At 41.0% G+C, this 24122-nt stretch overlaps 1 protein-coding gene and 1 non-coding gene across 3 annotated transcripts in view; one reads left to right on the forward strand and one right to left on the reverse strand.

The window, feature by feature from the left end:
* Positions 1-16115, reverse strand: part of HAAO (3-hydroxyanthranilate 3,4-dioxygenase) — a 41600-nt gene extending 25485 nt beyond the window's left edge. For both annotated transcript variants that reach the window (XR_010070250.1, XM_063328580.1), the window contains exons 1-4: positions 15961-16115; positions 11856-11934; positions 2624-2707; positions 888-994 (exon numbers count right to left, since the gene is read on the reverse strand). Coding sequence is in view for 1 of the 2 variants with exons in the window: in XM_063328580.1 (XP_063184650.1) it covers positions 888-994; positions 2624-2707; positions 11856-11934; positions 15961-16115 (425 nt within the window). In the remaining variant the exon portion in view is untranslated. The remainder of the gene's footprint in view (positions 1-887; positions 995-2623; positions 2708-11855; positions 11935-15960) is intronic.
* Positions 16116-21990: 5875 nt separating this feature from the next.
* On the forward strand, positions 21991-22085 carry TRNAI-UAU (transfer RNA isoleucine (anticodon UAU)). The gene is made up of 2 exons: positions 21991-22028; positions 22050-22085. It is a non-coding gene; the product is annotated as a tRNA-Ile (tRNA).
* The last annotated feature ends 2037 nt before the right edge of the window (positions 22086-24122 follow it).

Genomic DNA, 24122 nt, shown 5'->3' on the forward strand with positions numbered 1-24122 from the left:
ATCAGGTGGTTTTTTTGAATCGTCCCTTTCTTAGTTTCTTATTTCTCTCTTTACTCTTTTTGTTTGAATGAAAAGGCATATCTCTCTAGCTCTCCATATTCGCAATCTTCCTGCTGTGACACTGCCCACGCAACAATCAAAAGTGTAGGCAAAAGGACAAACCCAGCACATTACAGATATTACTGCAGTTTTAAATCTTTATAAATTACATGAATAGCTGTAAACTCATTGGTCAGTCATATCTGGTTAATATCAAAACAGCTTTTTTAACCTGGCTAAAGTTACTGATGTGACTTGACTTCTCAGACTTATAACTCCTGTATGACCACAGGACACAGCTTAGTCCTGCTTCCATTAGAATACAAAGGTAAACCTCTCATTTCTTTGAAGATGTTGTTCTCATAAGGCAATAAAAACCGGGCAGAAGTGTGTACAATGTAGAGGGGTTAGTGCTAAGAAAATTGACTTTTGTTTCCAGCTTCCCACACACTTACCAAGAAAGCCTCTTCATCTTTTAGCTTTTAGTGCTTACAAAGGAATTCATGTTCTGCTTGCCAGAATTGATAAAAAAAAAAATATCTTTTTTGATTCGTGTTGTTACAGAGCTCTGAGATTTTTAAAACTTAAGGTGACTGTAGTAGACAAAACGTAAGTAGATAGCTATAACCACAACATGCATTTAAGACATTTCAACATGTTCCTGGTCTAAATCAAATGCTAAATGAGATCTCTGTTTATATGTGTATAGATGTGTGGATAAAATTACTAAAAAATTGCCAGGGTGAGTCTGATATATTATCAGGAAAGTAAAGTACAGTATTGTATGGACATGAGGAATTAGTTTATATTCTGAATCCTAACAAATTAGCCAATGGTTTATACTTCACCTGAGCCCATCAATCTCTGTCTTTGATCTTTCCCTCTCAATCACAAGACCCACAGTGTTTGCGTATCTCTGAGGAGAATGAGGTATCCTAGCAGGTAGGAGGAACATCTGTTCAAAGAAATGGGAAAGCATCAGTTCCAGGAAGTCTTTGTTCTTTGTGCTGTCCTTCCCTTCTGCCCCCCAACCTGCAAAATCCTTGGCTCCTTGCACCATTTTCCCCCTACTCTTTGTTGATCCTGTGTTGCTCCTTTGCAGCTGCACCCACTTTGGTACCAACAGCCCAGCAGATGCTGTATCTTGCTTTCTCAGTGAATGATGACTCTGCAATCAGCACTGCTTTTATGACAGTCAGGTGCTCTGCTCCTGGTTTGATCATCATTGCTAAGCACAACTGAAATGAAAATCTAACCGGTTCCTCATCTGGAATTTATAAATTTACTACAATTTCTGAATAGCAGAAATGAAAATAAAAAGCGATATTTTTCTGGTCAGCTCAAGGAAATATCTAAACTAACCAACCACATGTATCCCTACAACACAGTGAGCACCTGTGGTTGCATGATGAGGAGTGTTATTCTCTCCAGAAATAATTAACAGGTATGAGGGACTACTTACTCATGCAAGTGACAAAGTGAATAGGCAACATTTAGTTGGGAGAAGTCTATTACTGAAGTTTGAGAATAAACCTTTTCCCAGCAGCTATCTGACTATGTGGGAAGGTGGTAAGCCTGTACTGTTCTTCAGCGCTACAGATTTCTTGGCTAAGTTTGGGCAAGTCATTACAATTTCTCTGTCTGCAAAGCAGAGCTAATGACAGTGCCTCACCAGGGCTAGTGTCAGTCTTCCCACTAAGGCTATTGTGTGCTCCTTTTCATTAATGCTCTGGCACATGCCAAGATCTCAGCTGGATGTACTTCTCCAATGTGAAGTATATTACCAGAATCTCACTGTCCGTAGGTTTGAAAACGTAGATCTGTTTCTTTATTGAAAATGTTGTAATACTTTTAATGACATCAAGCTGTCGGGTGTAATACATGTCTTCCAGTTTAAAGGCTGGCCCCACTAGATCGAATAATCCTTTCAAAGACTGAGTGCAGTTCAAGCTTGTGACAATAACAATGAGTGGCAGTTGTAGCACATCTAATAACTTGTAATAACACCAAGTAAAACACCGAGCCACGCTCTCATTAAGAGCACTGCAGTCTACGCTTTAGCAAGTCCACTACTATAAGGAAAAACAACCGAGGGTAGCTGGATACACTCTTCTCAGCTGTTCTCATATTGTGATGGTTGCGAAGGCCAGCTGTGAGGACTAAAGAAGGTGGCTGAAAATAACTGAATTTCTTAACTTTCTAAGTTGTGGGCAGTTCGCTTAATGGTGTGGGTGGCTGGTACGTACCTGACGGTGTGTAAATAAAATACTGATCCACTTGAATTCACATGGCAGATTCCATGCCATGCAGGCGAATAAGAACTCCTTTCAGTGTATTCCTGACTACCTGAATGGGTATCCCAAATGCGCACAGAGATTTTTATTTGTTATTGAAATTATGAAATGTTGAAGACAGGATATCATAGTTTGCTGTTAATTACATGGAATTTACTATCCTGCATTCAAGATTTTTTTTTCCTGATGCCGTGTTTTGCAGTAGGGATAAACTGACTTTAAAATACTTCATAAAATACCCATTTAACATACCTATGTACAACAATAACAGAAAAACAACCCTGATTTACCTCCCCTTCTCGGATGACAACATCTTTATGTTTCCCATTTTCAATTATCTTCAAACACATATCTCCTTTAACCTGGTAAAAAAGCTGAAGGAATAGGAAAATAACATTAAGGCAACTACTCCAAAACATTCTGTACTTCATATTTTGTATATAAAGGACACATGTACAAATACATTCAATCTATAATTGCAAATATTTCCAGATTTTTTCTAACAATAACAGACTTACAACCTTTGCTGCTTCTGAAAATGTTACTAAATATGTATTATTTCCATTACGTTACATACATTTGACAATCTATCTAAGAGGTCTGTAACTGCTTATAGAGCTATGCTGTGAACCCAGTGGAATTCCATCACGCGGTCTTTACTCCTGGGAATTACTCTTTGTAGGGCTGGGATGTTACAGTTCAGACATACATTGATTAGACTGTATATGAACAATCTTCATTTCAGATGTATCAGGGTCTTCACTATTACATTCAGTCAAATTAAATGTCAGTTTTCCAAATAAGCTCAGACAGGTTTTTGTGTGTTTTCTCATTTTTTAATGGAGATTTCTCATATGGGAATAATTGCCCATTTGGAAGCTGCTCTGCTTTATTTCTGTGGATACCCTTGAAGCTGAGAACAGCTGCTCCTCTTCCTACTGTGTATGTAAAAAGGATTACATTTGAAGCATGTATAAGGATAGAACCACTGAACTCATAATTCTGTCTTCAGTGACCTTTCCACAGCTCTGTTTCCAGGGTAGCTTTGTGGGGGCTCTGAGGTGCCCAGACCTAGCCTCGTGGTTCATGGCAGGACTGTGCTATGATCTGTAAGCAGATCTCTCTTTGACCTGGAATAATGGGCACATTTTTTCTCGTTTTATATAATACAGGGCAATAATACTTCAAAAAGTCAACCTTGATTTTCTGCCACTCTCTACCAGGCTTCTATAGGCTTTCCATGTTCTGTTTGGCATATCTAGAAACCAAACGGATTAATTAACATAATTGCTACTGCAACTGAAATTGTATGAAACCTGATCAAAAGCTAGAACTATAATGAAAATTATTTTATTTATAGTAATTCACTACAATTTTAGCAAAATGGAAAATAAATAGGGGAAAGAAGAAACCACCGATGTATACAAAAAACCCCTGAACTAGATCTTTTCCAACATTAGAAAAGCTTAATCAGTTTTTTGAATTAGGATTGTTTTCAGGACAGTTTTGAAATATTAATACACACCCCTGAGAATTCAAGGAATACCTCTATGAACATAAGAAAGAATAAATATGCTGCCAAGGGAATGAAATGTTAGAGAGAACTGAAGATGCACCGGCAGCTGAGAGCTGAGATGTGCTCTCAAGCTGAGGGCTCTTACACGAGTGAAAAGTTCACCTTGTGCCGGGGACATCACTGTGGATAAATGATAACTCTTGTCTAGATGGCCACAGTGTCGGGCTACTTATCCTTCTTGCACTCCATTTCCCCGTGTTCTTTTCCTGTCATTTTCTTTGGTGTTACTGAATGACCGTATAAAATGCTATCGTAGCCCTCATTACAGAGCACACTGGGCAAGGCTAACTGCGCATTGTACAACATAAAGTGATCTGAGTGGGGAAATGACGTCTCCTTCACTTCAAAAAAAGACTCATCAAACACCATAAGACCCTGATGGATTATCACACAGGCCATTGGTAATATGGCACTGGTAATGCTGAAAGATCCTTTTTGAAACATCAAGTTTGGAGTGTTGTCTTCCCTATAACTACCGAGGGAGCTATTACTGAACACATGTACAGAACACGTAGGAGAGGAAAAGGATAACAGAGACAGAGGCTTATTCTGCTTGTGACCATGAATCACAAGGCTAAGCAACTTTCTGGTAATGAGAGACTGGGGAGGGGAAGGGGCCCTTCCAGTTCAGTAGCTGAGCATCACTGTTATAAGGACAGATTCTGAACACTGACTTGTTTTGCAGTGGGAAAGGAGGAATGAGGTGGGCTACGCATTGTCAATAAAAGTGTTTTTCTGACTGAATTTAAACAGTACCTTTCACTATAAATTATGGGCTATTTTCAAAACTCTTTTTTGAAAAATGTCTGAATGCTTCAGTCATCCATAAATCATCTGATGTAACTGTGATTAATACAAGTCGTGGTAATTATTGATTCGACTGCTGTGCTTATATTATACCCTGAACCTTTATCAAGAAAACTGTCAACTGTTTTCTCAGTGAGTTACGGTCCATGCCTATTTCACAGGACAGATTGGCAATGCAGGATTGTACTGTCTTTTTGCTAGAATGTTATTTTTATTAAATGCTGACTGAGCTTCGCATTGTGGGCAAATCTAACCTCTTCCTAAGTATCTCCTGGAAATATCAAGGCCTGAGTAAGGAAGTACTGGTGTGTGTGTAGGGGTGCGCCCACACACATGTGTATATGTATGTACATAAATATGTATGCATATATACAGAGCATGCCAGTAGAGTTCATGCCACCTGAAAATATAAACTTTCCTAGTTGTTCTGTCTTTACTGGGATAATCTGGTACCCATTCTCCACACTAGTACCGAAAACTGAGGAATGTATAACATTTTTGCTCTATTAGCATCTTATTAATGACAGGGTCTCTTTGTTATGTGTAAAATATATATATATATATATATGTATCTTTGCAAAAAAAGCCTACATTTTACATTGCTACTGCATAATGGGTCAAAATCGGACACGGATTTGTCTTTGTGGGTGAAGAATGTGGCTCAAGGAAGAAACAAAGGTTGTTGACTATTCTTTTTGTCCCTTTTATTACTACATATGCTTATTTGGTTTTTTTTTTATTTTATTATTTTTATCCCTCCTCTTTTCTCCCTTTCACTTTTCTAGACTTTTGCCTTTCATTTAGCTTTTCTGCTTAGTGTGTTGCATCTTCTTGTTACGATTACACTAAAAACACCTCTCCTTATTAATTCTCACCTTACCTCTAGAAGCAGAGCCACATAGAAGTCATTCTTTATGCTAAGCATAACATTTTTTTCATAACATTGCTCAATATGATCATTAAAACTGCAGTTATACCTATGAAAATAAAATGAAAGCCCCTTAATATTGAGAGTTTATTTTTTGACTCATTTAGTTTTCTGTAAATTCTCTTTACTGTAGGCGAATTACATCCTCCTTCCTTAGTCTGCTTCACCCTTCTTGATCATGCTTCAAACCTGATAACGTTAACCTGCAGTGAAAGGCAGCATGACCAATGCTAAATCATTGTCAAGTCTGTAAAAGGGTATTTCACTCAATTATGTAGACTCATAAAATAAATTATGCAGGTGTTTCTGGAGAAAACAGGTCAAGATACAGAGAGGTGGGAGTTCACTGTTCCCTTCAGTGGGAGCATCACCGAAACTATCTGTCTTGGTAGGAATTCATTTCAACAGGGTAGTAGAAAGTGTGGATACAACCTTAAAAAGAACACTATCATCCTCACCATATTCATGTGGTGAGAACTGTATTGCTCCTTCATCCAGGTATGCGTATCCTAGCAGAGTAAAGAAGGAAGCATGTAGTAGGGGAATAACACAGTATTTCTGATTGGTTTGCACAGGCCAATAAAAAACAAGTCTATTTTATTTTACGTACAGCAGCGTATGTAATTTGATTTAGATCCACCTTTGATATCAAATTCTGCCTAGATGCAGGAGCTCAGAGCTCTGTGAGGGCTTATGTAGCTGAGAGCTTCTTCATGGGCCTCTAAAGATACCCGCAATTTGCAGCGTACTTTGAGTACTGACTGCTTCTGAAAGTGTAATTTGGGATTCCTCAGCCACTTCTGGGATTAGGCCCTGATTTGGCATACCCTGGCTAGTATTGCTTGTCAGATTGCTAAATACTAAATTAATTTGCAGAGCAAATAAAATTCTGGTGTGGGAGTAGAGCCTGGGTGTTCTCCAGACTTCGGTTGTGAATGATCTATTTGAGCACAGAAAACCAATTTTCGTCCTCTCTCATCACAAGGCTTTTCAGGCATCAGAAGTCTGGGAGGCAAACAGATGAGGAAGGTAGAGAAAACTATGTTGTGGGCTTGGGTTTGTTTTGTCTTTTTTTTTTTTTTTCCTCTGGTCATTTACATGTCATCTGTGAAACCTGAATACTAGCCAAGATTCATCCCAACTATTTTATGCATCAAACTTATTTCTGAAGACACAATCTCCTTCTGATGCAAAAGGATCATCACTCTTACTATGTTGTAATAGGAGCTTTGTTTCTTATTAAAATATTCAAAGAGTTTTCACCAGATAAATGTGGGATTATTTAAATGTAAAGAAGCAAAAAGCTTTCTCTTGCTTTGCTGCAACTCATGTTGTCAGTTTTATTTGGAAGATAAGCACCACAAAACTACCTACTGAAATGCTCACCTAGCCCCTTTCCCCTCCTTCTCAGGCATCCAGGATCCCCATACAATGCAAAGGGAAAACTGAGCTGCTAGGGAAGAGTTTCTCAAAAGCATGCCGCCTAGAGAGTAGCACATGGTAGAAGAAGGGGTCAGGCTTCATTTAAGCAGGTAATTTACTCAGAAACTGGAAGCAAGTCTTACTCATGGTGTGTGTGCGTTGAGGAGGAGAAAAAGAGAAATCGAAACTTGGGTTAGAAAACTTGGATGAGCTGTGGCAGATGTGACTTCAAATCTATACGATGTTTCAGAGCAAGACGTTACTACATCTCAATCAGACCACGTAAATACACAAGAAGAAGCTGAAGAGAATGGCCAAAATGATCAAAGGAGAGGGAAGTTCTGTTCTGTTCTGTTCTGAGAGTCCTCTTTAGGCTCTGATCTGTGGGGCTGCATCACTACTTAGGTGGCTGTATCCATAGGAAAAAAACCCTAGATGTTGAGTGCAGAAACTTAGGGTGAAATAAAAACAGCAAAATGAGAAGCAGGGGTTTTAAAACCCAGCAGAATATTGTGCCGATGGAAGTGTGTTGCAGGTGGTAGATGAAAGGCTGATTTGAATTTCTCTGCATGGAACTGCACTGTTTTATGTAGACTCAACACCAGAATATAAACTGTTAAGAGATCAAAGTTGGCTAGTTGGGATTCATTGTGTTTAACTGGTGGACTGAAGTGGATAAAGAGACAGGAGCCTAACTACTTTTGTGATCCTAGATTTAGCTGTTAGCATATCTCACTTTCCCCCAGAGCAGCCCACACGATGCAGTAAATAAAACCTGAAATTGGTTTTACTATAGCTAAGCTTTATTACGATCATGGTTTTTATCTGTCATTAACTTCCTCCAAAACATACAGTCCCCTTCAGTTTTCACTTGCCTTATTTCTTGAAAATTACATGGTGAGTTTATAACATAAGACTAGAGGGTTTCCCACACACACCTCAGGCTTTGCAATGCTGAAACTCAGAAATGCCACTGTATGGTGAAAAGTTCAAAAGACAAAGGTACATCCAGGACTGTTCCCTGGTCCCTGGAATGCATCTGCTACCCTGTAGCCATCACGTCAGGGCTGCCACAGATGCTTTCACAGGTCTCATCAACCTGAGCACACAAGAATTGTAGTCACTAGTCTGCGTAATCTGAAGCTCTCTTGACAAGTGGGGTACATTGGAATAACAATTCCTACAAAAACTCAAAAAATTAGCTACATATCACAAACTTTTTTTTTAGTGCATGTTAAGAAAGTTTTGTCTATATAGCTATGTAGGTGCATTCTCACAGCAGGTTTTTTGCCATTTTTCAACAGAAGATGCATTTCCAAAAGCAGTTCAGTTTCATTTTAAGAATGAATCTGATTCAGAGGCAAAGAACACCTGAGCAGATGTTTGTTGACCCTATCTCTGTTCTGATGGAGAAGCGAGGCAAGGGGGAACTTAACATTTACAAATGGGAAAAAGAATGAACATGACATAGTGGTAAAGTCAAGCCAAAGAATGTGAATGATTTATCTCTTGTAAGATGCAGCTTGATTTGGCTCCTTACAAAACCTGTCCAATGGAAAACAAAGTCTCAGGTATGAGGCAGTACTTCTGTGCAGAACGACGGCAAATAAATAGTGCACAGAAAATTAAGAAGGAAGTGAAGTAGTGCAGAGAAAACTAAGAAGGAAGAAAGTGTGGAGTTACATATTCAGGAAACTCCTGTTTGTTGAGAGAAGGAAAAAAATTGTGCCAGACTAGCTGTCGTTTCAGCCTAAATGAGGCTGAAATCCTAAAAGGATTTCAAAGGCTTCAAATCCTAAAAGGCTTTGCAGACAGTCCAAATCAAGCCTCCATTTTTTCTCATAATTAGCCAGTCAGAACTGATCTTCCTGATACACCTGCACGTTAATGGCACCCGCAGAGAACAGCCTGGGAGCACGAGGATGCTCCTAAGCTGTTCTCTGCATGTGAATCCCTTGCTGCTGTGAACTGCAGGCTGACAAGTGCCAGCTGTGCCTGCCATGGGACACACTATTAGCTGTGTCATAACAGGCATAGAATAATGAGTGAACAGACATAAGCAATCCTAAACTTAACTTTCTCTTCTAAGCCAACACTTCTTTGCTATCAAAATACTACTAGTAGAAGAGCATCAGCTAAACTTGCGTAAAGGATTTGTGAGTTTTCGAATTCATGATTTGGCCTGTTACGAGTATGCCTATATAGCTTGTCTTTCAAATTATCATTCAGAACTATAAATGACCTTCTGCCTGCCAAAATAACGAGCTGAACATGGTCGTGAATGTTTGGGTTTTTTAATCCCAAGTGTAATTTAGGAATATGTGCTTTTACTAGGATACTCTCTGCCTCACAATTCTTCTCTAAGGAAAAAAGTGGATTTAAATTAGATCACAGGAAGGTGCGAATGTGTCTGATAAAAAGCTGTGGTAAAATGCAACGTATGACTATATTGTACCTCCATAAAAGTGGACAAAATTGGCCCATGTGTTAAACTGATATGTAACTGATAATGCTTCTGATGTGTGTAGTGCCAATTTTACTATCTGATAGGAATTTGATGTTTCTGGTTTTGGCTGCTGAGTAATTGTGGGAAATTTGCTATGTAAATGATGATGTATTGATACCTAAAAAATCTTGTACCCAGTTGAGTTAGCAATAATTTACTACACTGTTGCATACTGATATAAACGATGCCTTTGTTGATATGGCTAACTTTTTATGTTGTTGGAAAGTTATATAATGGGTTTAGGCTTATTAAAGGTAGGACAAATTCTCTTCAAACACTGGAACATCTTGCAAAATGAAATAAAAAAGGTCATTATATTAATCTAACTTTCATTTTAAGGGAAGGGCAGGTAGAAATAAAATTTTTAAAAAATGAAACAGCCCAGGAATGGGTTGGGGATGAAGGATAATCCTGTGTGAACTGGGAGATGCAGGGAGAGACAAGATTATAAAGAAAAGAAAAAACCCAACGATTTATTTAATATTGTAGTACAAACTATTGTAGCAGTTAAACTTCAGCTCATTTTTGTGTGTTCCTCTCTTGGCGTGTAGCTCTAACGTATTCTTCAGAGCAAGAAAATAAATTAATTGTATAAAACCAAAAAGGTTAAGTTACAGAAAAAGAAAAATTGGAATCATTAACCTTCCATATGTATCTTCACGTACTTTCATCGTACTTTCATTTTATGCTTTGCCAAACCTTGATGTCGTTGACCTTGATAACAAAATTCACTCACTCTTTTTTAATCTAACTTGTAATACTTAACAATATACCATTACAGCAGCAAAAAGATTAGATATTATTCTCAGTGCTTTCTAAGCAGTCACACTACAGATGTGGTTGCTCCTTTCCCAGGGATTTGCTCACGTTGACAAAACCACATTTTGTTTTCCCCAGCTAAGTATCTCTGGAATTTTCTTGTAAATATATGATGGATGCTAAATTTTTCTGGTTAGCAACAATCTCCGCACAGGCACTGCCCTGGGACCTGGCTTGCTCCTTCCCAGCGCAAGCAAGCTGCTGGCGCGGTGCCGGCTGTTGCCAGAGCTCCCCCTGTGCAGACGATGAGAAGGGACATAATGGCGCATGTCGGGTAACCTGGTACGTGACCGGAGGTGCCTGTGCCCACAGCCACGGGTGGGCTGTGAGACCGTGGCAGCAATGCAAAGCCGTGCGGAGTCTGACAGCGATACGGTAATCTCTGCTCTTTCAGAGCAGCATGGTTATAACGAGTACAAACACCTGCACGGCACAATTATAACACAATTCATGAAGGCTCTTGTGAAATGGTTGGGTTGGTTTTGTGAGAAATGATTCAATGATAAGTAAACACAAATTTTTGTTTCTTTGTAGAAGGATTTATTGAACTTGACTCACTTCTGCCTTGAACTATGTAGATTCTTAGGCTTGGGTTTCCAAAGGTACTTAAAATCAGTAACCAAATTTTACTGGAACTACATGAAATTAAATTGCTCTGCTGGGAAGCAAGGCAAATTCTCTCCCATCCTGAAATCCTTACTGCCAGGCCTCTAGTGTCCCCTTTCCCTTAGGGTTCCTTCAGAGCCAGCTGTGATACCTCTGACTCAGAGGAATCTTCAGGCCAAGCAGACAATTCCATGAAAAAGGCAATAAGCAAAGTAAGTGCAAATTGTTACAATTTTGATAGGTTTCTACTCTTTCTTCCTGTATTCTGCCTTTGGCACAATGGCTACTCACAACTCAAAGCAGTGGGATGGCTTTCTTTTGATACAGAAGATGTGCAGCGAAAGGGACTGATTTGAAACATATTTAGAGAGTCTATTCTTTAACCTTCCAAACCTGAATGAAAGCTGAAAATGCTGCTATTTTTCACAAAGTCCAGAAAAATATAATTTCAAGCCAATCAAAATATCTGATTTTGATTTTTGAATTTCAAAGTTACTTTTGAAATATAGACTGAACTTCTGCAGCAAAATATCACTTTAAAAATACCATTACCTTTCCAAAGTTTTGTTCCAAAATGTTGAAATGAGACATTTTGATGTGTCAGAACACTTGCTCTAGTTTCCTGTTGGAAATGAATTACAGCAAAATAGATCTGATCTCATGTGCCTGTTTCAAAGGAAATGCACAGATGGTGTATGGTTCTGGTGAATGATTCTGTTTGAGTCTTTGAATAGATCTAATAAATACAACATCACTGAGCCTGGCACTGCTAATCTGTAGCTGTAGCTTCAAAAGTAGCTGCGTTTTAATCATGACAGATCAATTAAAACAGTAAAATATAAACAGCCTATAGGTTACCTCTTCTCCTTCTTCAATATGATAATCCTTCCTTTCATTTGGCCCTCCAACAAACATCACATTTAATTGATGGCGATGCCTAGAAAAGAAAATGACAATTTACAGCTATCTCCAACCATGATGTTCTTTATTTCACATAAATTTGGGTTTTGGTTTGGTTTTTTTTGTTTTTTTTTTTTTATTCTTTGAGGACAGTGAGTCAATGAAACAATGCTGAGTGACAAGCAACATCCAGAATGAGAACTCAAAAGCTCTCCGCTCTGCCACTGTCCTGCTGGGTGACCTGAGGCCAGCTACCTCCCTCCTGGTGTTTAAATGCCTCCAGCTATGAAAGGGGGACAATGATAGTCACCAAATGTGGAAAGAGCTTTGAACTGTAAAGATAAAGAATGCTAGGTAAAGTGAAAGGAATGAGAGGGAAACGTCTTTTCAACCTGAGCTGATTAGATCAGGATTCTGTAAAGGTAAGACACTTTTAAAGGTTAACAAAGGTAAAAACATACATTTTTCCCCATTGGTAGAATTGCCAGGGATACTGATGGTAGGAATTATCAGCTAATTTCTCTTCTATTTATACTGGTTTTGCTAAGGTGGAACAACACACGGTGGTTTCATTGCAGTTGTGGCTAACTCAGAAAAGGAGATTCAGACCCTTTATCTTAACTCTGCCCCTTTTAAGAGCCCAAACGAGATCCTAGTAACACAAAACCAGCAAAGCCACCCTCCCCTGCAACATGGGGAAGAACAATGTGCCTCTGTGTCAGCACCTCATAAGCCTCAACTGAGAGAAGCTATTTTGAATGGCTGAACGTGTATATTTGATCTGCCATCATTATCATGTTTACTTTGAAGAGTATTTAAATGATAATGAACAACACAGTAGGATCTAGTAAAGCAGAAATAACAAGTAACAGTGACAAATCAGTTGGCCAAATAAAAGTCTAAAGAATTAAATTAGATTACAACTCTTAAATTGACTATTTTCACCATAGGAAGCTGTATACATTACAGCACTTGGCTTCATGCCTGTATCCTAAAATAAGGAACCGAAATCAGAACTGTTTGTACCATGCAGATTTAATATTCGTTTTCAAGAATGCACTGTAATACTTCTGCATTAATGAACACTTCTACTAAAGAAAGGCAGGAAGACCAAAACAGTAATAACATAGCTAATTAATGAAATGCATTAAAATCAACACTGGAGAATAAAATAAGAGAAAGGCAATCTATGAGTATCTTGTAGCCTATGGTTAAGATCAGTTAAATTTTTTATAGAAACCCATACAGTTTTGTTATTAGTTCAATAACTAAAAGTTAAAATATTGCTCTAAAAATCATTGTTGCTTAACTTTTTGTTTGGCAAATCTACCATTAATTCTGCTACCCTATGGGTTTAGCTGGGTATAACATAATAAACAGGCAACTAACTATGTGTTCATCATTCCTATCATTAATATAATGACACCATCAAAAAATTCCAGCTATGAAATACAAGCAGGAACGCCAATAGGTTTGTTTGTCCATATTGCTAAATAAAGTTGCCTGCTTAAAATAATTGCCTTAAGCTAAGAAGAAAAATCATAAGGAAAGCAGTTTCAGTTAGGACTGCCAAAATGCAGTTAAGAGTATCATAATGGTTTCAGCTGTGTGAAAATTACTTGATTGCACTGTTTTTAGAATGAGGTGCTAATCAGCGGTCTAATAAGTTTTATATATTCTTACACTTCTCTTCTTGACCACATAAAGGAAATGGTGCCAGCAGGCAACCTTTTAAAAATGCCTTAAGACCAAGAAGAATCAGATAGTCCTTGACCACAGTTAGGTCTCCTTATAGTAAGCATCATATTCTGAACTCAAAGAAGAGCTTTAAAAGTGCCACAGCTACCCTGTAAAAATCAGCTATGTTAAGGGTTCTTGCACAGGATTTTGCACTAATTGCTCACTGTTGAGGTTAAAAGGCATTTAAACTTGCAAGATAGTGTCATTAAAATAAATCTAATGAAAGCTCTTACATTGTATCCTTTTCTTGACTCGTAAAACTTTAAACAGGTGGTGACTCACGAACTGAGGTTTTGTTTTGAAATCCCAAATAGGCATTTAAAACTTTGGATTCTCTCAAGTGTATGGAATGCAACTGAATAAAAGCTTGAAAGCCGTAATAAATTTAGACACCAAAAGTCCTACTGATTTGCTGTAAGATGTAGATTTTAACCATTAATTCTCTCTTGAAACACAGGATCATAAGTTACTTAAATGTTTTGAGGTGGTTGCCTTCCAGTGACGCAGAAGTGAAAAAATTGCCTTATAAATCTCTACTCAGCACATAAAGGATCAAAACTGTTGGAAAAATGGTGGAAATCTATTAGTCGCTTTTTGGAAAATCGCCTAAAACCTTTTTGAAAAATCCTGAAAAACATTCATATAGCACCAGGAGCAAGTGGTGAGAGACTCAGAATCCATATAGTAGATGGCTTTCCTCTCCTTCACAAGCTGAAGCTACGGTGGAAGAAGGATTATTTTTTTTAATCGACGCAATTTTTATCACAAAAAATTGTTCCTTGTTTCACTGTGGCTTCTTGCAGTGTTTATGGGGAAGACTTGTCACCACCGAGTATTTAGCGATCTAGGTGGCTGTCTGACCTCTGACACAGGTCATGTTCCAGAGTTACTTCAGGATTACACAGAACTGCTGGTAGGGGGTGCAAACAGTGCACTAGTGACAAGAAGGTTCATCTTACTGATGCAGAAAGAAAACTATGAATATTACACACACTGTAAAGTACTAAAATTTTACCACCATCATTGCTAAGCTTTAGAAATGGCTACGCTTAACAAAATGCTTCCTAAATCCACTTTGAAAATGAAAGAAATTAAAACACTCATAAGGAGAAGACACTTTCCTCATTCTTTCCCACTGTGAAACTATTGTAGTGATTCAAATCTCATAATTTCTTAGTTAAACACACAACTGTAGTTTCAACACAGTTATCTCAGTAAGGATGTACCCTTTACCTTATTTTTGTCTTGCAACCGTTACTTTCAAAAGTAACCCTTGAACCTGTGAATGGAAATTAATATCACTGCTACAGTACTGCCTATTCAGCTTTTGATTAGAGGTAGCACTTCAGAGTCGGGCAAGCGGCACATTCTTTGGTGCTTTTTTAATGATTAAGTTGCAAAGCAAAATTTAAAAAAAAAAATTTACAAGAAAGAGAAATGCTTTCCATTTTCTTTATAAAACCTGGGTTTATATTGCTCTCTACAAAGAATCCTTTCATATGAAAGGCTTCTGCTTACAGGGTTTTGGACAAAGTATATTGTCCTCAACTTCACTGACAAATCCTTATTAATGTTGTGACTAGAAAGTGCCACACGTTGGACCATCTACACTGGAATTTGCTTGAGTTTTGACACTGAGAACATGCATGCTATACAACTGCATAATGCCCACGCTTTTTTCTTATATTAGCTGTCTCATTCAGAATATGGTTTGTAGCTCTAAGGTGCCAGTCAGTGCTCTGAAACGCTGCCTTGTCAGCCTCACGATGAACAGAGGGTCCTACCCTGCCTTGACAGCTCTGGAAATGCCCTGGAAATCTGCTTCTCCAGTGCTCCTGCCCTTCCCTTTCTCCTTATCTTTCAGTGATATGTCCTACTGTTTTTGGTTGCTCTTGCAGCTTTGGCTCCTCTGCAATGTTGGAATGACTCTCAGCAGCTCTGGCAGCTGTTTTAGGTTGTAATTTGGTAGCACTAATTTGTTAGCTAAATCTTACAATTTGTGGATATGATGCCATCTCCTTTTATTTCTATGAGTTTATTGTCTCGGGGCCTGACACAAATTCCTTTAATTCAGTCTAAGTGTGCCTACAAGAGACTTTGAGTTGTATTCAGGTTTATCTTTACAGCTTCTGCAGAGTTACTACATAAGAGATTTCAACCATTTTCTGTGTTTCGAAACAGCACTCTGACCGCAGTCTGAGAGGAACTACAGTTCCTCACTAATCTTTGCCATCTATGCATTTTAGCAGCTTCCTCATAACTAAGAATATCTGCGTATATCTGAGAACTGAGTTAAAAAAAAAAAAAATCTTCATTTACTTACATAAGCTTATTGCACACAGGTGGCAAAAAGGCAGGTTTGTTTTCTTCTATCCATTTTCTTACATTTACAAGAAGCTCCATGGTCCACCAGCTTTTGACAGAGATATGAAAGTTTGCAGAGGGCTCTCTCCGTGGGCAAACTGCATGTGACTTCATGCCCAGAGCTCAGGGGATTGGCTGGTAGAAGAGGTGTCTTCAGGCTTGAGCGTCCACGGGGACCGGTCCATCAGCCAAAGGTTATTTCATAAAGAGTACTAATGCTCCAGCAGTTTAGCTAATAATTGACCAGTGCTTTTAAAATATATATTTTCATCGGAGACTCATTCTGCCCAAAGGAGGTTTCTTAATTCTTTTACGCATCAACTGGAGTATGTGCTACCTCTGTACAGAAATTGCCTTTTTACATAAATTGAGAGAAAAATGGGCAAGACTTGGGCTTGCACACTCTTGAAATCTAATGCAGAAACAGGTTTCAAAGCTAAATGTAAGCTGGGAGCAGTTGCTCAAATTTTAGTTACATATAATATATATAAAAAAGGGGGTTTTTTTAATACATGCATAACTATATACAGGTGTTTCAGGCTTGAGAATAGAGACCCATTTCCTTTTCACACCTCCCCTCAACCCTGTTAAGCTGAATGTTTGGGGAAGTGGTGTTTGAAAATATTGGGATCATCTTCTGCCAGATAACAAAAATAAAAATGTCTTTTGCATTTCTAAGACCAAAAGCAGTTGTCTGTAAGTGCTCATTGTAATTTGATGCACTCTCTGCCAATGTTACAGCAGGGCTTGTTGGAGAGCAGAACATGCTTCTGTGATGCCCTTTGGGAACGTGCAGCATATTGCCATCAAATTATCAGGGAAACAAGAAACTGAGACCCACCAGACGTTCCAGATCCATATTAGTCTTTATTCCCTCAGTAGTTTCTGTTCAACATTTACATAGTTCCTACAGGATTGCTCACTCTGTTCCCTGCCACCCCCATTTTTTTAATAAGAAAATGTATAAACGTGTTATTTTCAGACTTGAAACACGTGAAACGGGTGGTAAACAAAAAAGCCTAAGACATTAAAAAATTTTTGCATTTTTCAGTTGCTCTTGACATAGCTTCATCTTCTAATTGCTTCTACACTGGGCTTAGTGGGTGAGTGCGTGTGGGTATAAGGTTATAATATGATTTGTTAAAAGTGAGTGGTACATCCTTATGGGTTGCGCATGAGCAGTGCAGCTGCTGGACTGAAGGGTCGGTTCGCTGGGACAGTGCAAGTTTAGGAGTTCTTTAGCTTATACCATTATAATTTTGCAATGGAAAAAAGCAATGGAGTGTGAGTTTGAACTCATATCATGCTCTATTTCCAGTATGTATAAGGGTGACCCTGTTTTACCTTCATCTCTATCGCTTCTTTGCAGTTTAGTTTAAACTAATTACATAATTGATCAAAAGAAATCCCTTTATTTTGGGATAACAGGATCCACATGCAGATTACAGTTCCACTATGTTAGTACCATCACAATGCACTGGCAAAAATTTCCTCTGAAATAAGCCCAAAGTAACTATTATTTCACTCAAATCATGGGGGTGTGTGTGTGTGTGTGTTATAATTATTTAGCACACAAAAATTCTGCCATTGGAATAGCTGTAGTGAGACACCAGTGCATAGCAAAGTCCTTAGGCCTTTTTGGACCTACAGACAGGAACACTTCAGTGCTTTTTGTGCTGTAAGCTGCTGGCACACTATTTAGTTGCAAAGGAAAGAGAACTTCTGCTTAAAATAAACTTTCACTTGGGGGATTGTGACCCAGCCTGGTGGGACCAGGAGACCTGAAGGCACTCTATTTTAATGACCATGGTTTTGTAAAAGTTTTATCTCATCATTACTAACATGTATTGCAGAGCAGGGCTCCATTTGTCGGCCATGAAAACCAAGAGATTTTACAACGCCACAGCAGGAAACAGATCCTGGAATTGACAGAGCCAAGCCTTGTTCACCACAATATTAATGCGCCAGTTTTCACTGCAGGGCTATTGTCCGCAACCCCTACTCTAATCCCTAGTCTCCACTTTTTCCACTAGGCAGAATACAAGGTACTATTACCTGCAGAGAAAACTATCTCAGTTGCAGGCTGATAAATCCATTTGGTGGCTAGAGTGAGGTATGAAAACCCGACAGCCAGACCTACTCAGGGAGGAAACCAATGAAGTTCACTTATAAAATTCACCATTAGTGAAGCTGAGGTTATTATCACAGGGTAGCATTTTTCTGCAACCTTCTGAAATCAATAGGTTTTGAAAAATGCAGTTAATGGCCTCTCCATGCATATAAGAGGTGTAAGGGAACATTGGGTTTTTTTAAGGAGGAATGAGAAATGGTGTGTGTGGCCTGGAAGTACTGGGCCATGAAACCCCATTTCTGTGAAATGTACTGGAGAAGCAAAGAAAAGAGCCAGCACTGCAGGCTCCGTGAGACCTCAAGTAAATACATATGCCTTGTGACCTGGCTGGGGCCTGGATTTTTCTTGCTAGTCTACTTTGCAATGACTTTTCACATCTATCAAAGCCTGTTCCAGCAGCTGGGGTTTCTCCTTTCACTTTCAGTTCTATGCAAAAGGAGTTCATTTGTCAGCTTTTGCGGCCACAGAGGTGCAAGGCTACTGAAGCACAAAACTGCTACACAAAAATAATCCGTCTTTTGCATTGAGGGTGCAGGAAAAAAGTGATAACGGAAAAAACTGACTTGAGGACAGCACTTACTCTATTTTTCTACTTTTCTCAACCACCAGACCTATTAGAGACTTAAATTTACTAGCTGGTGTTCAGCAAGCAGCATGCGTTAACAAAAAGCACATAAGCTAAATATTGTGTTTCTAGTCAGAAGAGGTATTCAGGTTCATTGCCCAGGACTTTTATCTGTATTAAAGTGATACTTGGTCATTTTTCCATTACTGCCTGTATTCATTTTTTTTCACCTAAAGAACTGGTGATAAAGACCTAGAATGGTCTAGAGCCCATGGGAAAGGATGAGGGAAACAGACTGTAAAGCCAGCAAGCACAGATGCTGCCTGCTCTGCTCTGCACTGCCCATTCTACTCTTGAAAGCAAACAGCATTGTGAAAAGTGGCTCTTAAGACTTAGGTTTTTTTCATACTTAGTGCGAAGAAGTATTCTGAAAAATCTTCACCAGGGGAAGTTTGCACTCATGAGCAATTTGAGGACAAAATCCTTTTAGTATAATTTCGATATCTGGTGATATGCAATGCAGAGACTGATTTATCTACATTGGTGTTAAAATAGTGGAGCTACACTGATGTGATAATCTGCAGATTCTGCAAGCAGCTGGAAGCATGTAACTTTCTGCTGCATTAGGACAGCTTTAACTTCTGTGTTTTATCTTTTCCTTTTTTTTTTTTTAATATTGTGAAAAAAAGGAAAAACAAAGGCATAGATATGACTGAATAATCCATTTCACCCGTTTGAACGTGCTTCCAATTTTTGGTCAATTCTGTGCTTTTTCTGTTTGTTCTTCGAGAACAATGACAAATGAAGTACTTTTTTTATCTTAAAAACCCCTATATAGTTTCTGAAAACAAAAATTCAAATCAGTAACAAACCTACTATTGAACCCAAGCACAGTTATGTTCCCACAAACTAATTCACGTGGCCAAATTTCACTGCTATAAACATACTGTCAAAGGCCTCAGTCTCTGTGAGGATAAACATGAGCAGGAAGTGAATCACATAGCACAACAGAAGAGTTAAAGATCCCACAAAAACTACTAGAATCTTCACCGTTATCTATGTTACTTTTATGGGAAGGCTCATTAAAATACAACAAGCAGTGAGTTATCATCTATATAAACACCAAAATTAGACTTTCTGAGTCTTCCCTCTTGCCTGACTCTAAGGTTAAATCTGCAATAAAGAGCTTGTCTGTATGTTCACAGCTTCAGCTTTGATTCTTCCCGGCATTCTTGTATTTGCCAAAAAAAGCACTTGTTTGGATGAAATTATGTGCACAGCAATCTTTGCGTGGCATAGAATATTTTTTTTCTAGTGTAATGATGCACTGCTAAGGATAATGAAGGCAGCTGCTGTTTTCTTGTATGCCAGCTATGTGATGATGGTAAATTTCTCTACGAAATGAACTGTCACTTCTCTTTTTCTCCATGCCAGTTACCTTCCTCACCGGTCAGATACAGCAATTGCATGTTACTTCACCTGTCAATGGTGTATACCACTGAAACGTATTCTAAGTAATGCCCAACAGCAGAACAACTTCCTTGACAAGCGAGGAGCACCTTCTCTTCATTCAAAATACTCTCAAAAGGTTTCAGCTCATTTATGGATCAGAGGTGGACGGAGGAGGTAATGAAGTCACACACAACTGCCACTCAATCTGCCAAAAGTAGTTGGGAGATCAGTGCTTGTTACTTGAAACTGGCTGAGGGCCTGTCACCTGCTGCTGGGCCACCCGTAGTTCATTTTTAGAGACGAGGGAAATCCAACCACTGTGTAGCACCCTCTGCAACCACCCACCCTGTCATGAAATGCCCAGTGCTTGTTGCACAGTAAAGTAGCCATAAAAAGGAAAATGCTCTAGTACTTACGTCAGTAGCCTGACAGAGCTGTCTAGGGAAAGCAAATATGGTGACAGTGCTTTACCACGGGTGGAAAAAAAGAACGAGTATGTCTCCTTCTCAACTGTGTAACAGTGTTGGGGCATTGCTTGGGTTTAAATAGCTGCTGATGCCACTTATGTTTACCATCTTCCTGCCAAGTAAAGATAAGAAGGATCTGACTGCAAAATAAATCCATGTTAGCGGTATACTTAAACACGTGCATAAACCTGTGTTTTCTTCCAGTAAGTGTTTCTGAGCATGCAGTACTTCATATATGCACTGTGCTGTTTCTGTGTATGAGTCATGTTAGCCTTTTAGATCTACTCAGCATTTTCATATCAGAACACCCGATTCCATCCTTGAATTTTAGGGAACAGCAAGACAAAACCTTCAGGTATTGAAACAAGCAGTTCAGACTCTGCGTATGTGACGCCTTTATATTATGAGCGGTCTGTACTTAGTAAAGTATTTCTACTACAGTGAAGTGAAATGAAGTCAGTTGGAGGTAAAGCCAGCCCTCAATGCATTGTCTGCATGGGATAAACCCCAATATTTCTGGTTATTTCTATTCATCATGCAAAAATAATTTTGTATGGTTCTTTTTAACCTGTACTACTTGTTTTGGAAGTGCCAGGGCATCCCTCGTATTCCACCACAACGGTGGTGGAATAGCAAGTGGACTGAAAGCCCAAAATACTACAGGGATAACGATTTAATTTACTGGCAGTACTTAACTGCTTTTCTCTCTTGCCTCGAACCTGCGCACGACAGGCAGGTGCGTTATTTCCCCGCCGATGTGAATCACCGTGAGGATGAATCTCGCGGACCCAGCGGCTAATGCCTTTTACCAAAGGCCGTGAGCAGCCCCGGTTCCGCTGGCCCTGCGGCCGAGGGCCTGCCCGCCTCGTCCCCGGCCGACGGCCCGGCGGTGGCCGCTCCACCCGCCAGCAACGCCCGGGGGTGGAAGGGGCGGAGGGGAAGCCCCCGCCGTTCCCGGCGGCCCGGCCCGGAGCCGGTCGGAGGCTGCGCAGCGGGCGGCGCTCTCCGCCCGGCCCGGCCCGGCCCGGCGCGGCAGGCCCCGCCCTGGCGGCGGCGGAGGCCGGGCTCTCCCCGCCGCCGCGGCCCGCCGTCGCTGCGGCCGCCCGCCCGGCGGGGCGGCAGGGCTTTCTCCCGGGCACCGCAGCCGCTCTCCTTCCTCCCCTGCTTGGGGGCGCAGCGTCCGCCAACCCCCTTCTCCCCCTCCCCGCGCCGCTGTTAACGGCCGCTAACGACGAGAGCGCGGCCCTGGGCAGAGAAGCGGGGCGTCCCGGGGTCGCTGCCCGGCGCGGGGCGCAGGCGGCGTGGGGCCCCGTCCTTCCCCCGGCGGGGCCGGGGCAGCGCTTGATAAAGCGTTCGGGAGGAGTTGGTGTCAGGGCTCCAGTGGCGCAATCGGTTAGCGCGCGGTACTTATACAGCAGTACTAAAGCCGAGCAATGCCGAGGTTGTGAGTTCGAGCCTCACCTGGAGCACACAGCTTTTTTGGGAGCGAAAACGGGCTTTTTTGGGACTCGCCCGCTCTCTCCGGGAAGGAAAAAAAAAAAAAAAGTTGACGGAAACATTATGCAGCCCTGGCGGCAGCGTGGGCCCCCACGCGTGAACCCCGCCGCCCCGAGGGGTCGGTGCCTGCCGGTTGGCGGCGCCGTGGGGTTTTTGGTGCGGGGGGGGTGTGTGCGCCTCGCCGTGAAAAGTGTCGGGTGGCGGCCACAGCAGCGGACGGAGTGAGAACATGCACGGGGCTGCCTGCCTTCAAGCTGTATCTGGCGATACGGGTGTGGACTCGCGTATCCACCCAAGTGCGGTGTGTTCGGGGCAGCCCGTCGGTGTGGAATAATGGGCGCTTTCCTGGGAAGAGCTGCTCGTGTGAACTTGTAGGAAGTAATAGTTATTTTACACTGTGCCGCTTAAAGTGGGGCACTGTAAATACTGACTGGTGCTGCCTACAACTAACAAAGGTAACAAAATCTTCCCCCTTTACTTTGCTGCCTTTGGCGGTGACAGTCTTTGCAACGGCTCATTACCTTGGTAATGCTTCACAAATGTGTAGGCCGCAGCAGGAAGGAAAATAATTCAAGTAATTTCAGATTTCTTTTCACAACTGGAGAGGCAACCGGGCCACGGGAAGAGCACAGCTTCCTGAAAAAGAAGGCTGGGGGACACTGCTGGAACGTTTGTTTAGGCCCAGATCTTGTGAACACCTGTGTTAACATCTAATCTACTATTGCAGCAGTGAAATTTATACTAAAAAGTTCAGTGAGACCCTTGAGATCATGCAGCCAGAGGCCCCTTCGTTGCCCAGATCAGTCCCTTAATGTCTGTATGCAGGTGTTAACTCCTCCAAGTGCCACTTCAAGGCTTTTAATTACCACTTCTTCCCTATTCTAGTTACCGCTTTGTCCCCTCTGAATTGTGCATTAACTTCATTGATTTCGGTGACAGTACGGTCATGCCTGAAGCGTGTGCCATATCAGCGTAAGGAAGTCGAAATCAACAAGAGACATCTGTAATATATCGAAGGACAAACAAAATTCATCCTTTGCTTGCAGAGTTTTGCGTTTTCTTCTTCATGATGGAGTGCCATGTCCTAGTGGTGAGGGGTATGGACAGTATGGAGGTGTATTTGCAGAGCTACTGGAAATCCTAAAAAATGAAAATGCTGCTTTTGTGTAGCTGGAAAACGAAACCTAGCAGAGGGAGCGGGACTCCATTGCCCACCCAGAGACCACTTTTTTCAGGGACTGAGCGAGGCCAGTGCTGCTCCCTGCTGCCTCTCCCCCTTCCCCTGTGTGCCTCCAGGCTCCTGCGCTCCCTCCCCAAGGAGGAGCCACCATTTTGCATTTGGGGTCTTGCTTTGGTGTGCTGGGGGGTGTGTGCGATTGTGCAATTTGTGCCAAACACAAGGTGCACCATGAAGCAGATGTCGTTCGTTGTGTTTACAGCTTTTTTGCGACTCGCGGTGCCAGAGAACCGGTGGGACAAGCAGCGCGAGCTGCACGGCACTGGGGCCTTCTTCACAAGACCTCCTTCATCCCCTTGGTCCCGCTTTGGCTTTTACTCTCGCTCCAAGATGATTTTTGTCTTGCTTCTGCGGGGAAGAAAAAGAAAAAAGAAAGACCAAAATCACTGTGTGAGGCGACACTTGTTGCAGTCCGTCCACAGAGGGCTTACCTCCTGACTGACTCCTGTGCCTGACACCTGAGGGAAACATGTTCTGAGGTAGGGATTTCACACTGAAAATCGTGCTAAATCAGGACAATTTGTGGGAATTTGCTAGAAATCCCTGTATGACAAAAGAATGCTATTTATCTAGTGGGTACTTACAAAATAAAGTGAACCCCTGCTAAAGCATGAGGGCTTCCCGAAGAAGGCAGGGCTGTGACAGAAGATGACGTGACACCCCCCCATGGAGCAGTGTGGGTGCCTGTGGCCTCACGGTGGGCAGCTGGGCAGGGGCCTCCTCCGGCCCCCACCCTGGGGAGGCCTCACAGAGCCTGAAGGGTGCCATGTTA

Source organism: Chroicocephalus ridibundus, chromosome 3 (assembly GCF_963924245.1).
Source record: "Chroicocephalus ridibundus chromosome 3, bChrRid1.1, whole genome shotgun sequence".
NCBI lineage: Eukaryota > Metazoa > Chordata > Aves > Charadriiformes > Laridae > Chroicocephalus > Chroicocephalus ridibundus.